The following is a 13,926-nucleotide window of genomic DNA, read 5'->3' as shown; positions in this document are numbered from 1 at the left end:
TGACCCAAAAATACACATACAACTATATTAATGTGGAACTAAATAAGCAAATACACAAATGCAAATCTATGTAAACATTAAACCACATCCTCTTTATAATCCTTCAGCTGCAGGTTACGTTATTTGAAATGTATTGAATGAATTCATCTTTGTCACAGGGTCATGTTTCTTCATGGTTCATCATCACACCTGACCTCGAATTATGCGGAAAAGCAAGTTTGAACAACCTGCATTTCACTTCCTAGTGTGTAGTTCTTCTTCTCACACACACACACACACACACACACACACACTCCATAGCCGGTTCTGCTGCGGGACCGTGGCGGTGGTTTTGGCACCAGATTACGCGGATCACGTCGCCTGAGCAGATCCGCTACCTGAGGCGCGTCAGCACCGGACTGTGTCTTAAAGAGGAGGGAGGAAGTGATTTCAAACTTTATCCGGAGGCCTTTCAGATTCAGATGCTGTTGAATCGGAGCTGATTCCCCTGACACCGAGAGCGCAGCGCCAACCTGTGCGCACTTGTCCGCGGCCAGGAGAGGGGGAGTCGTGTCTGAGGAGGAGACACACCTTTACCTTTCCTGGTTCTCCCCACCCCCTTTCTCGCTCTCTCTCTCTCCCTTCCTCCTTCTCTCTCTCTCTCTCTCTCCCTGGAAGCGGAGGAATAATCGATCTGACATGTCGGTAAACGAGAGAGCCACCCGAGCGTTGAGGGAGATCCTGCAAAACCATGGAAATGACTCCTGTGCGGACTGTGGCGCACCGGGTAGGTCGACTCAAACATGTCTTCTTCTGTAGAATGTGGAGCAGCTGAGATGAACGATTTGGGGGGGGTGCCATGTTGGTAAAGTAGGTCTGATCCCTCAAACAAAACCATGTCCATGCGCTTCTTTAAACATCTCAACAGTCGCAGCTCCAAGTGTTGGATGAGTTTGGAGCGTTTACGTGTCAGAGCCTCGTCTTTGTGTTTTCTGGTTCTTGAGGTGAAAAGTGGGACAAGGTGAGCAGTCAGAGGGAGGAGCCTGCAGGTCAGGGCTTCAGCTCTTTGCTCTGAGATGTTGAAGCTGCCACAGAAGAAGCTTCTCAGCAGGTTTCAACATGTCAGAGCTGCACACACCCTCAGCTGAGAGGCCCTGGACGCTTCTCCCACCTCTGAACAGTTCAGTGTAGAGGACTGAGTGAAGAGCCTGACTTTGAATCCTTTAGCCTTATTTATGTATATATATAATCACATACATTTAATTTGTGGCCAAAGCTGCTATAACAAACCACTGTTTGTAGTTTAGCTATGCTTTTTTTAACAGTTGTTATGATTTTGTAGCTGCATATTTTACTCAAATGGAATAACAACATGAGAATGGACATTTTTTTTAATTCCCAAATAGATTTGCTCTCAGTAGAACCCCCGTGAATGTCTTTCCTCAAAATCCATGAAGTGTTCCTTTGGGAGTTTGCGTGAAAATCAAATCCCTGGATCTGTTAGAAGACTTTGTGTTGCTGCTGTGGACGAACAGATTTAAAAGCTCATTTGTCCCGCTCCTCTTTCATCAGCCTTTTCAATGAGTTTGTATATTGTATTTATGAGTATTTACAGTCAGATAAATGTCTTGTCTTGGACACCTTGCAAGTCTGTCCTGCCAAAGATATCACAACTGATGTGTTATCCAAATACGAGCAAGCTGCTTAGTCTCTATTTTTATTAAAAACTGTTAGAAAATGTGTTTCTACATTAAATGTTCACACTTATGTTTCACCAAGGGTCATTATTATGCCATATTTTATAATGATCCTGCAGCAAAAGCTGTTTTATACCAACATACCACCTTTAAAAGCAGCCTGTGCCTTTTTCAACTGCTCAGAATCTCTGTTTTAGCCTTTGACTCTATGCTGACCGAGGAGCGCAGTGTTTGTTTCTGCTTTAAGGGGCAGTCGACCCTCGTGCATGGTCTCATACAGTGAATTGCATTTTATTGTGTTGCAGTCAAATCAGGAAATCAGAGAATCCAGGCCCCAGGGCCTCGTGTCTCTGCAGTTGAGCAACGGATGTAATAACCTTTGAAAGTCAGGCCCTGCCCCCATCTGATAAATAACGATTAATGTCAGGAAGGTTTTTCGTGCACGCTAAAACTAAAGTAGCTTTTCGATTCAGCTTCTTCAGTCACATTGAGGCTCAAACCAACCCATCCTCGTGGTCAGAGAAGAATGAGACTCACTCTGTTTTTGTTTACTTACAGTATTTGTAATATTGTTCGATCCCCACGTCCTCTCCCTACATACCCACGACACACAAACTCCCATTTTATCCATGTGTCCTCTCCATCTTCCTCTCTGCAGATCCAGGGTGGGGCTCCTGCTCTCTAGGCGTGTTCATCTGTCTGGCCTGCTCGGGGATCCATCGCAACATCCCAGAAATCAGCAAAGTCAAGTCCCTGAGCCTGTCGCGCTGGGAGGACCACGAGATGCAGGTGAGACCGGCTGCTGTGTGGATTTTTACATTTAAGATCGTTAAAGTCTTATCAGTAACATTTCACTGGTTTAAAGGTTTGTGATCGATATTTAAACATTGATGATGATCAGTTTGTTTCCTTAACGACCAGGAAAGGTATTGAACCTCTGTGCAGCAACTTTTTATGAGCACAAGACAAAATGTGTTTTATATGATCTTCCGGCAAAAGTTACAAAAGTTACGAAGAAAAAATACAATTACAATTTCCGGTTAAATTTTAATTTTCTAGAATTACAACTTTCATGTCAAGTTCATGACATTTGTACTTTTTGTACATTTGTATAGTTTGTTTTTCTACCTTAAAGTAAAGTTTCTTGGATTTCGAGGACACTTGTCTCTGAGTTTAAATACAGGTTTGATGCCACTTTATTCTAAAGTGCTGTCAGCGTGAAAAGGAAAGATTTTGCGTAACTCAACCACACAGTGATTTTTTTACAGCATAGATACAATTCATAAAAATAGAGGAACACAAAGCTGATGATTTGTATCCTGCTACTTGAAGCAGAAAATGATTCTCATCCATCACAGTCAAGTCAAGTTTCAGACAGACGTGGTATTCTCTCATGGAAACACATATTAGTACTTTATGTTTTGGGTTGTTTGTCTGACTAACTACGTTTGTGGATTTTAGAGTTAAAAACATATAATTTTCCATTTTGGATTTCTTTTTTTTTTTTTGTGTATTACTGATGTTAGAACATCACATTCCTGCCAAGTCCCAGTGTTCCTGCAGCTGAGAGAGTGATTCCCAGAAATGAAATGATAAATGATGTTGGTACCATGCACGTCTTTATCCAAACATATTTGTTGCATTCATCATTCGAACTCTCTGATTTATACGTTTCTTGTGTAACGTCTGTAAGGATTTTATTTCTGTTGAGCCTTTTCTCCTGCTGGGATGATAACGATCTACAAAACATTCATCCTGTTAATCTGTGTGTGTGTGTGTGTGTGTGTGTGTGTGTGTGTAGTTCATGGCTGAGAATGGTAATGAGCTGATGAAGAGTAAATATGAGGCTGCTGTTCCTGTCTACTACTACAAACCAACGCACAAAGACTGTCAGTGAGTAACACACACACACACACACACACACACACACACACACACACACACACACACACACACACACACACACACACACACACACACACACACACACACATAAAAATCATTCACGCTGTCCAAAAATCTCTATTTATACAATTTATACTTTATACATATTTATATATGTGTATGATATTCAAAAGTGTGTACCACCAGAAGTCGGTATCTGTTTCACCTGCGATGTTTTAGCTTCATTTTTGTGCAGCAGCAGGAAGTGAAGACACGTTGTGCATATTTATTCACTGTGTGTTAAGAAGCAGTTTGTCTCTCAGAGAGAATCACTGATGTGTTCCAGTTATTGTCTGGTGTTTCACCTGCAGACACACTACAACTGCCTCATTGTCATCATGTGTCTATCACACACTGCGAGGTATTGTGTTACTGTAGCTTCAGCAGACCGCGACCCGACAGGAACCATGACTGTGACGATAACAAGTTTTTGTAAAGGGACCAACCGTCTCAGGTGTCATGGACTGAAAATATGAAAAACTTCCACTGCCGACAGTTACCCACTGACTGACGAGGTCTAATCCTGGAAAAGTTACCGAGAGCAGACTTCACTCTGAAAATATGCAACGGATACATCCCACCTCCTCCCATCGACCCCCTCGGTGAAGCTACGCGCCCAAAACGCATGAACGCTCACTGACAGAAAACTTCTAGAAGTCGACTTTTCTGTGATTCGCTTGCTAACTTCTGACTCTGCCCTCGGCTTCAGTGGTGTTGGAGTCTCCAGCTGAAGACCCACAGGCAGGGTGAGAACAGGCAGGCAGGTCGGTTAGTGACGGACAGGTGCACCAGCAAATCTTTTAATTCCGTCTGAATCCAATGATTGGTCGTGTTTATTACGAACCTGTGAGGACGCCGGAATTTCCCTTTTTCTTTTGGGATGACTTGAAGAGGGTTTCAACAAATAAGATAAAAATGTTTTCAGAAATAAACAATCAACCGTATCTGTAAGAGCGAGCACTAGAAAATCTATTGTGTGTGAATGGAAGCAGGAGCTCGCTGCCATAGCTGTGACAGTTTGTCTGAGGACAGCTTGGATCTACATATGCCCTTCACACACACAGACACACACAGAAACACACAGACACACACAGACACACACACACACACACACACACACACACACACACACACACACACACACACACACATATCACATATTTAAACACCCTTCGATCTGTCTTTGATCATCAAAGGAAGGAGGTTGAGAGAGAGGAGACACTGAGACCTGATCTCTTCTGACTTCTGTGAATAAAGGAAGTTGAATCAGCTGGATTCAACTTGATCCTTCAGATTTTCGGTGACTTTCAGTGTCAAACATTAACTCAGAAAATGATATGAAAGGCTCACACCTGATATTATCAGCCAACTGAAAATTAAGATAAGATAAAACTTTTTTAATCATAGAGGACTGTGCCAGTTTGATTACACCATATCTGATGTAGTACCGAAAAATAAAACAACAGACCGTTACGCCTAAAAGTTCTATTTGATACTTGTGTTGGAATATGGAATAAATTTGAGAGTCGAGACTTGAACTAAATGTTATTTTAAATGACACACTTTGATAAAAGTGTTATAGTCTTGAAAATGTGTAAAAAGGTTTATACTTGTCAGGAAACGAAATAAATATTCTCCAGACAGTCTATCTCTGTGTTTTAATGCAGAGACGTGCGTTAAGTTTGTGTTGCAAGCAGCTCTGCTTAACCTGTCCTCTTTGTGTGTGTGTGTGTGTGTGTGTGTGTGTGTGTGTGTGTGTGTGTGTGTGTGTATGTGTGTGTGTGTGTGTGTGTGTGTGTGTGTGTGTGTTCAGGGTGTTGCGGGAGCAGTGGATAAGAGCAAAGTACGAGAGGAAAGAGTTCTGTGAGCCGGGGAAGAATTTCACTTATGAGGAAGGTAAGTGTGTGTGTTTACCTACATAAACTACACCTGTGTTAATAAATGACCTTTTATCGTTCTCCTGCAGGAACTAGAGACGGCCTGTTGATGAAGAGAGGGCGGGACAACGGCCAGTTCCTCAGCCGGCGATTCGTCCTCTCAGAGCGGGAGGGGACTCTGAAGTATTTTACCAAATATGACGTAAGCAGCACACACACACACACACACACACACACACACACACACACACACACATACACACACACACTTTACCTTCTCAAGCCCACAATACATCTGAACACTCCTTTAATTAGAAGGTTAATGTAGTTTGAGGTTCTCTTCACACACACACACACACACACACGTAACCACATCACTGATACCTTAATTAAAAGACACTTTAAAGACATAAAATAAATCGAGACAACACCCCCAACATATATGTGCTGCAGTATTTTTACACACAGTTAATTTACATACCCATACGCACATACAAAACCACTTGGAAATGCTGCGTCTCCCTGCACCTCTGTCACTGCGGCTGATTCACTAAGCTCCACGCCACCCGAACCAATTAGGACTGGGAGCACTTTGTTTGTCACAGTGAAGCAGCTCAGGAGAGGTGGGAACACTTTATCTAAAGACAGGACACTTAACTAATGCTTTAGTTTTTTATTTCTCCGCCTCCGCAACAGCCAGTGGCCGGAGATGTTTTTGTGTTGTCCCCTCGTCCGTCCCACTTTTCACGATATCTTAAGAAACCCCTCGAGGGAAACCGGGAGAGTCGACGAGAAAAGTGTCGAATGTAATCTGCTGTGAAATATCTTGTATAAACAATCTTTGTTAAAGGTGAGATAAAGAGCCGAGGATTCAAACTCACAGATTCTGGTCACAGATTCCGATTTAGATTCACATCAGGAACCCACACAAAAAGGTTTTCAGTGTTTCAGACATGATGGTTATCGACGGTGCAGGTGTAGATAACAGTAATGGATCTTATTTTCATGGTTCAGAGTTTCAAAGAGCACAGGATACAGCCCCCAGCCCTGATACCATACACACACCTTCACTTGATAACTAGACTTTTATTAGGAAGCACAAAACTTCACAGAAAAGTTCATTTTCAATATTAATATTTAAACAGAGGGAGGTTTATTTAATAGACAGAGTTCATTAGATTCTTAAATACGTTAAATTGTTTTATTTATAAATACATTTTACATAAGCATCAAGCCTCACTTACATTTCTCTGTCATAAGAGTTTTAGGAATCATTTTCTAACAGGTAAATATTGGCCAATATATCGGTATAATACATTTTTTTAACTCCCGAATATATCGAAATCAGCCAATGTTCACATCGGCACACACATTTCCCCTCCTCCTCTTCAACATCCACATCCTCCTCCTCCTCCTCCTCCTCCTCCTCCTCCCACCCTTCACACAGGCTAAGGAGCCCAAAGCTGTGATCAAGGTGGACACCGTCAACGCCACCTTCCAGCCAGAGAAGATCGGAAACCCCAACGGCCTCCAGATCACGTACCTGAAAGATTACAGCACCCGCAACATGTTCGTCTACCACGAAAACGGCAAGGTCTGTCTGAACACTGTGTGTGTGTGTGTGTGTGTGTGTGTGTGTGAGGATGGAAAATAAATAAATGCAGAGAACAGTGATATTCTGTAAGTGAATCAATGCGTCTGCGATCGGATGTGATATTTGTCACCTGAAGGAACAGACGTGTTGGAGATATGTTGATGTGGGCGAGTCTCCAAACCTTTTAAAACCATCAGCTGCGATTCTACTGGCTGATGAGATTCATTAACTCGTGACATTCCTGCTCCACATCCGTCATCCTGTGTCATTCACACACATTGAAATAGATGGAAGAGCTCAGGGTTTGTCATTATTTGTGGAGTTCAAATCCGACATCTTATGCTTGGTAGTTAAATGCGAAATTGGAACATGATGGTGGAATAAATTCTTAACTGCACATGAATGCTTTTGGGATAGTGAACATTTGATGCTTATCGAGTAGAGTAGACGTCATTTGAACAAGTGATTTAGGCAAATGTGCTCAATTCGCCAGAAACCAGGTTTTACGTCCATTGTGCGTTGAAGGCATCTACGCATTAAAAGAATTAAGTATGAAAATGAAATTTTGTCTTTGAGCCACAAAAGGAGGTTCTCGGAGAAACAAGAAAACCATAAAAATTAAACTAGAATCTCAATCAAGCTGCACAAAATGTAAAACACTCATAGATACGTGTTCCCTAAACATGTCTGATATTTAAAAAGGAACAACTGTGTCTCTCTTCATCAGGAGATCGTTGACTGGTACAATTCGATTCGTGCAGTTCAGCTTCACTATCTGAAGGTGGCTTTTCCTGGGGCGACAGACGCTGAGGTGAACACAGACACACACAGACACACACAGACTGACACAGACACACCTACTGCTGAGGATAACTGAGATTAAAATGATATTTATATATTTATTTTCTGTCTGTGTTAGTGAAATACAGAAATCCTGTTGGATGGAACTAACTATTAACGTCGTTGGACTCTCTTAATCGTTTTGTTTTGTATTTTGTCGCTTTCAGCTGGTTCCCAAACTCACCCGCAACTTTCTGAAGGAGGGATACATGGAAAAAACAGGACCCAGGGCAAGTAACACACACACACACACACACACACACACACACACACACACACCTCTGCGTCTCTGAAGCTGCTGTCAGACATGCACTGATCTCCTCTGCAGGACTTCTCTGCAGGACATGTCTGCAGGACGGCTTGTGTGTGTTTCTGTCATTGCTGCAGCCGAGCAACAGCGCCCCCTGCACCCACACGCGCTGATTCATTCTTTTAAATCGAACCCTGGTTTAACCGTAGATCAAGCTACAAACAATATTTCTATTTAACGAATTTGATCCTCAGCTCTCTCTCTGTGATTCCATCCTCCACTCTCTTGAATGGAAGCTGAGCTGAGAGGAGACTCTCCCAGCTGCCTGACGGACTGAGTGACAGCTGAGACATGTCCGCCTCGCCACCCTTCTGTCCATGCGTCCATTTGTCGTTCTGTCAGACGAGGCTTCCTGCGGAGGATCGACTTAATCCTCAGGTGTCAAACCCTCAAATCCGCTCGCAAAACAGACGCGTGTGTCGAGATTAAGGAAAGTGACAAAGTAAATAAACAGTCACGCACCGCTGCACCGACGCTTTTATATTAGCACATGCAAACACATGCGGCTGCTTTCTGCCCTCGATTCAGACTGATGCTCCGACACAAGCAACACGAGGAAACCTGATCCTCAGCGACTCAACAGGTGCTGCACTTTAATCCTCGTCTGTCAGGTTGAGAGATGAAAGAACTCGCTGTGTCGTGATTTGCTAAATGGACGTCACCATTTATTTCCTACACATGTGCGAGACATGTCTGTGGAAGGAGTCACCGGTACAATGAGGAGGGAACGACCACAATGAGAATATCACTTTCATGAGAACAATGTGTCTAACAAGACGTTAGGCTTTTATATCTTCAAAGACTAATGTCTGGGTTAATGTACTTGAATATTGAGTACTTTGAATCTTATACTTACATTCAAACAAGGAAACTTTTCTGTTTATTTTCAATATTTTGGCCGAAAAAGTATATTTTTGACTTGAACAAGACTGTTTCAAGAGTGAAACAACTACGTATCCCACAAACCATTGCGAATGATCCCTTTCCAACGACCTCTCCTTGGATTGAACCTCGTTTCTAATATAGTGTTGCAGTATGTCGTATGTTTGTATCTTGTATTTTTGTATTTAGTGTTTCATGTAGTCACTCTGAAGGAATCCGACGTGATTTTCACATTGGTGGTCAACGACAAGTTGTGGTCGCTACTGCCCCTGAGACTTCTCTAGCCTATCGGTGAACCTTTAAATTATATTATGGCTGATGATCAAAATCTCTATTAAATAATAAACGGAATATGTCTCCTTCAAATTTAGATTGATGATGCGATTTATTTGAAGACATGATTATTAACTGAATGAATAAAACTTTTGATGATCTTCAGATAAGAGGAAATCTGAACCACCTTTGGTTCAATGCTGCTTTCTGTCTTCTGTTCTCTCTCTCTTTGACTTTCTCTGAGTCTCTCGCCCCATGTCTGACTGTGTCCTCCTCTTTTTGTCTCTTCAGCAAACAGAAGGTTTCAAGAAGCGCTGGTTCACCCTGGACCACAGACGACTCATGTACTTCAAAGATCCACTGGTAACACACACACACACACACACACACACACACACACACACACACACACACACACACACACACACACACACACACTATGGGATGGATGTAGAGTGAGGTATTTTTTCCATCAAGCAAATTAGATTAAGTAGACGATGCGGGGATATGAAGCCATGACTCAGTGCGGAGAGGACGATATGAGGTTCTTTCTGTTCCGGTGTAACATTATCAAACCTGTCACAGTTTGGAGAATCTCAGAGTGAAGTGAAAACCTGAAGGATAAAGCTCCCAAACCTTTCAGGCCCCGACCCTGAAAATAACAGTGACCAGAGACTCAGGACCTCCAGTATCACAGAGGAAATTACTTTGAGCTGGTTCGCAAAAGAACAAAATCCTGTTTTGCACATGTTGTAATGTACATCAGAGCATTTGGGCCACTCCAAAAAAAGAAATGGGAGATTTTGAGAATAAAGTCGTAATAGTATGAGAAAAAGTCATAAATCTAGGAGAATAAAATTGAATTTTTAGGCTACATATCAATTTTGTTAAGCTATACTTTCATTTATGTTTCACAAATAAAACAATATGTAATTTTTTGACACATCAGCACCACATTCTCATGGATCAGGAAATATTGTGAAAGAAACTGTCAGTTCTGAAAAAAGCTTTTCGTAACATTTTGACTATTTCTTGTTAAATTTTTACTTTATTGTCAGAATGTTCTGACTTTTTCTTCTCATAGTTATTTTTTGTAGCAGCTGCGGCTAAGTATGCAGTTTTAAATGGCTTTTAAATCGTATTTGATTCATGGACATAAATTTCCCAACCCATCGTCTGTTTCCCTCGATCTGATATCAGTGTTCAAGGTGTCGTGGAAGTGAGACTGTGAGTCAGTGGAAGATTAGAGCGGACTTTTTATCACACAGAGACTTTTTCCGCGGGTGGGGGGGGGGGGGGATTAGCTGCTGACGTAAAAAGGAGCAATAACTATATGTGCCAAACGAAAAGTCTGATCCACCAGGTGGTATCCTGATTCATGAAACCTCATATTTCCCCTTAGATGTTTTAGTGAACCCCTGACCTTGAAGTTCAAACTGCACCTGTGCTGCTTTGAGTAGAATCTCAACAATGCTCCAGCCGGCCTCTAAAAGCTAACACAATGAAAATGCTGGTAGTTTGACGTCTCTCTCTCTCCACCTGAAGGACGCCTTTGCCAAAGGCGAGGCCTTCTTGGGGAACAGGGACCACGGTTACAGCGTCTCCACCGGGTTGCCCGCTGGCACCCACTGCAATGGTGCCTGGCAACACGGCATCACCATACAGACGCCAGACCGCTACTTCCTGTTTACTTGCGAGATGGAGAGCGACCAGCAGGAGTGGGTGAAGCTCTTCAATGACATCATGAGCGTGCCGATGTCCCCTCAGGAGTACACAAGTGAGAATTCAATGGTTTCATGGTTATTAAATGTTATTCAGCCGTTAGCAGCTGATTTGTGTTGACACTTGTCTACGATGCAAACCTCCTCTGCCTCTTTTTCCATGTTCGCTCAGAGCAATCCAGTTCTGGCCACTGAGCAGTTTCAGGGAGGAAGCTGTGGCTGAACTTCCTCTGTGACGGTTTACAGAGGATGAGATTTAGTTTGCAGACTTACAACCTAACCTGCTTCACTCAGTCACCTCAAAGAAAAGAAATGAAAAACAACGTCCGTAATCTCCCATAGATTAAAACTAAAGTCCTCAAATCACCTTCATTATTTAAGTTGCAATGATGTTAAACACGTCTCGTTAACAAAAGCAGCACGGTAACATTTGCATAAACTGTCCTCCATGGTAGCTGTTGTCTTGCTAACACCCACATGATCACACGGTAACAACGTGAATGTTTTGCATGTTTACTGTGTTGACACGTTATCATGCTAATGTTTGCAAATTAGCACCCAATACGAGCTGAGGCTGCTGGGAATTAAACCACCGGAAAATATAATATTTACCCAATGATACTTGAATTGTTTATAATCTATGAAATGTATTGTATTTGTGTTTATTTAGATCCCCATGCATTTTAACAGTGGCTACTCTATTTTGGTTTTCAGACAGTACTTCTACATATTCGTATCATTTATCCTGACTGAAGACTCAATAACAACACGTAAAACAACCACGACAACATGTAGTAACTAATATCTCTTCACATATAGCTCAGTATCAATATAAGAAAATAACCCAAAGCACTAAGTACCAAATTAAAAAAGGGATCATATCCACAACACGTCTTCAAGATCAACAAAACAATGAATCAGATCCAGGTACGCAGCATTTTCTTTCTCTAATATTGGGCTCATGTGTGTTTTTTAGTGGAGGCCATGTTCAAACACAGGCCCTGATGGAGCAGAGGCCGAGACGTCTCCTCTCAGTCCTTCACCGATCTGACACTGGACCCGCATCAGCTCTGGCTCCCTCTGTAGTTTGGGGGAAACTTGAGTGTCGTCACATACATGGTCACACTGGAGGTCGTTGCTGATAATATGAGGTTAACAATGCAAACAAGAGGACCAAGGCACCTTTCAGGCAGAAATATAAAAGGCCTAAGGAAATATTAATTATCATTTTATTGAGTTTTGTTGTGTTTTCGCTCTGTCAAACATTCAGGACAGAAGTTACACAAATATCTATCCGGAGCTTTTATTATTAGACGTCACTCTCGATCTGTTCAGACTCATGCAAACCAACTATGTGAACCATGTGCCTGTGGATTTAATTTTGATCATGTTAAAGAAATGTTTTCGTGTTTTAGTTGATACGAGATTTAAGAAAAACTTGAAAAGGTGAGAAGAACCTTGATCCTTTCATTTAATGCATTTTATACAGATGTGATGTGATGAAATGGTTCTTACTACAGACTGTAATTAAAGACGGACGACACAATGGCTCCCCAAAAGTTATCCACCAGTGCTTCACAGTACAAGTCACTTTCATGCACACGTTCATGCAGGACTTGTGCCTGCAGCACTGGTTCTATCACACCGTGGTACAGCTGTCAGGGGATGTAGGACCACCGACCTTCTGGTTAGCGGACGACCCGTCCTGAGCCACCGCCGCTGCTCTTGTGCTCGATGGCAGCGTTTGACTTATTGGCTAGTGGACATGTGTCCTCCGTCTTTATTTACAGTCTTTGATTTAATAAGTTACACGGAGTCAAATGGGTCAAACAGGTGCAGAAAACATTTGAGTCTGTGCCGAATTCAGAATTCATTTTTATTTCTCTCTCTTTTTTTTTTTTTTTTAATAAACACTTAACACAAATACTGTTTCAATCCATCAAGTGAAAAATAGTTTGTGTTGTTACGTAAACTGACTCCTTCTGACACACTACAGTAAAGTTTACATCATGAATCCAACATGACCGTTATGGTTTTTGTGTTTTCCTCCAAATCTTGATTCGGATTCTTGATTCAGTTGAAGACGCTCTCACCTCCTTCAGTCAGATTTGTGGGATAAACTCCCCAGCCAGTAGATGGTGTAACAGCGCCCCCATGTGGCAGACAGCACACAAGTCTAGTAAGTTATTTTACTGTGTTTTTATAGATATCAAACAACGAGTGATTTGGTGCCACATCACTTTAAAGGCATTTCTGTGCTTGGCCATGACTGACTGACATCACACATGAAATTATTGAGCGTGAGTAAAAAAAGTTTTGATTCATTTATGTTTATTTTGCAGAACTCAATTTTTTTTTAAAACACTCGTCCTCATTATCATCCTCCTCAAATTAAAATCACAGAGATAAAAACTTTTCTCTGTACTCTCAACCAAAAGAAGAATGTGCTGCCAACTTGAAATTAAAACTGATTATACCACAAACTAAAGAGACAAATATAAAACAAGTACATTTCAGTAGAAATTTGGATTCTGAAATATCCACTAAATTTCACTCATTGTGCACAGTTGTGGATTTAATTATTGATCAAATATTTTTCATTTATTAATTCATTTCTGTTCATTTCACTGGACTAAGTTATTTTTTAAACTTAATTCCACCAGTTAAAGAGACAAATATCAAATGAATGAAGATATATAGTTCACACAGAGAGTAGGTTTATTCATCAGCAAACTTAAATTACTAAATAAGTGCTTGTGTGTGTACTCGTGAGGCTTCAGTCAGTGATTTCGTCTGGTGTCTAAAACTA

General features: G+C 41.6%; 1 protein-coding gene across 1 annotated transcript; it reads left to right on the top strand.

Moving 5' to 3' along the window:
- Window positions 1-214: 214 nt before the first annotated feature.
- On the top strand, window positions 215-13,020 carry LOC109644127 (arf-GAP with dual PH domain-containing protein 1). The gene is made up of 11 exons (XM_020109456.2): window positions 215-766; window positions 2,335-2,465; window positions 3,478-3,569; window positions 5,434-5,516; window positions 5,587-5,699; window positions 6,945-7,091; window positions 7,819-7,902; window positions 8,099-8,161; window positions 9,688-9,759; window positions 10,942-11,173; window positions 12,094-13,020. The coding sequence occupies exons 1-11, from the start codon at window positions 679-681 to the stop codon at window positions 12,120-12,122; spliced, it is 1,134 nt and encodes a 377-aa protein (XP_019965015.2). The 5' UTR covers window positions 215-678; the 3' UTR covers window positions 12,123-13,020.
- Window positions 13,021-13,926: the final 906 nt, after the last annotated feature.

Source organism: Paralichthys olivaceus, chromosome 8 (genome assembly GCF_024713975.1).
Source record: "Paralichthys olivaceus isolate ysfri-2021 chromosome 8, ASM2471397v2, whole genome shotgun sequence".
Classification (NCBI taxonomy): Eukaryota; Metazoa; Chordata; class Actinopteri; order Pleuronectiformes; family Paralichthyidae; genus Paralichthys; species Paralichthys olivaceus.
Note: the sequence above shows the minus strand (reverse complement) of the source record. Positions and strands in the feature narration are given on the sequence as shown.

Bases quoted from the DNA above. Each gene is read 5' to 3' on its own strand.
- LOC109644127 (XM_020109456.2), top strand. From the start codon at position 679: ATGTCGGTAAACGAGAGAGCCACCCGAGCGTTGAGGGAGATCCTGCAA. The intron at 767-2,334 runs GTAGGTCGACTC...TCCTCTCTGCAG, and splicing joins TGCGGACTGTGGCGCACCGG to ATCCAGGGTGGGGCTCCTGC. The intron at 7,092-7,818 runs GTCTGTCTGAAC...TCTCTTCATCAG, and splicing joins TCTACCACGAAAACGGCAAG to GAGATCGTTGACTGGTACAA.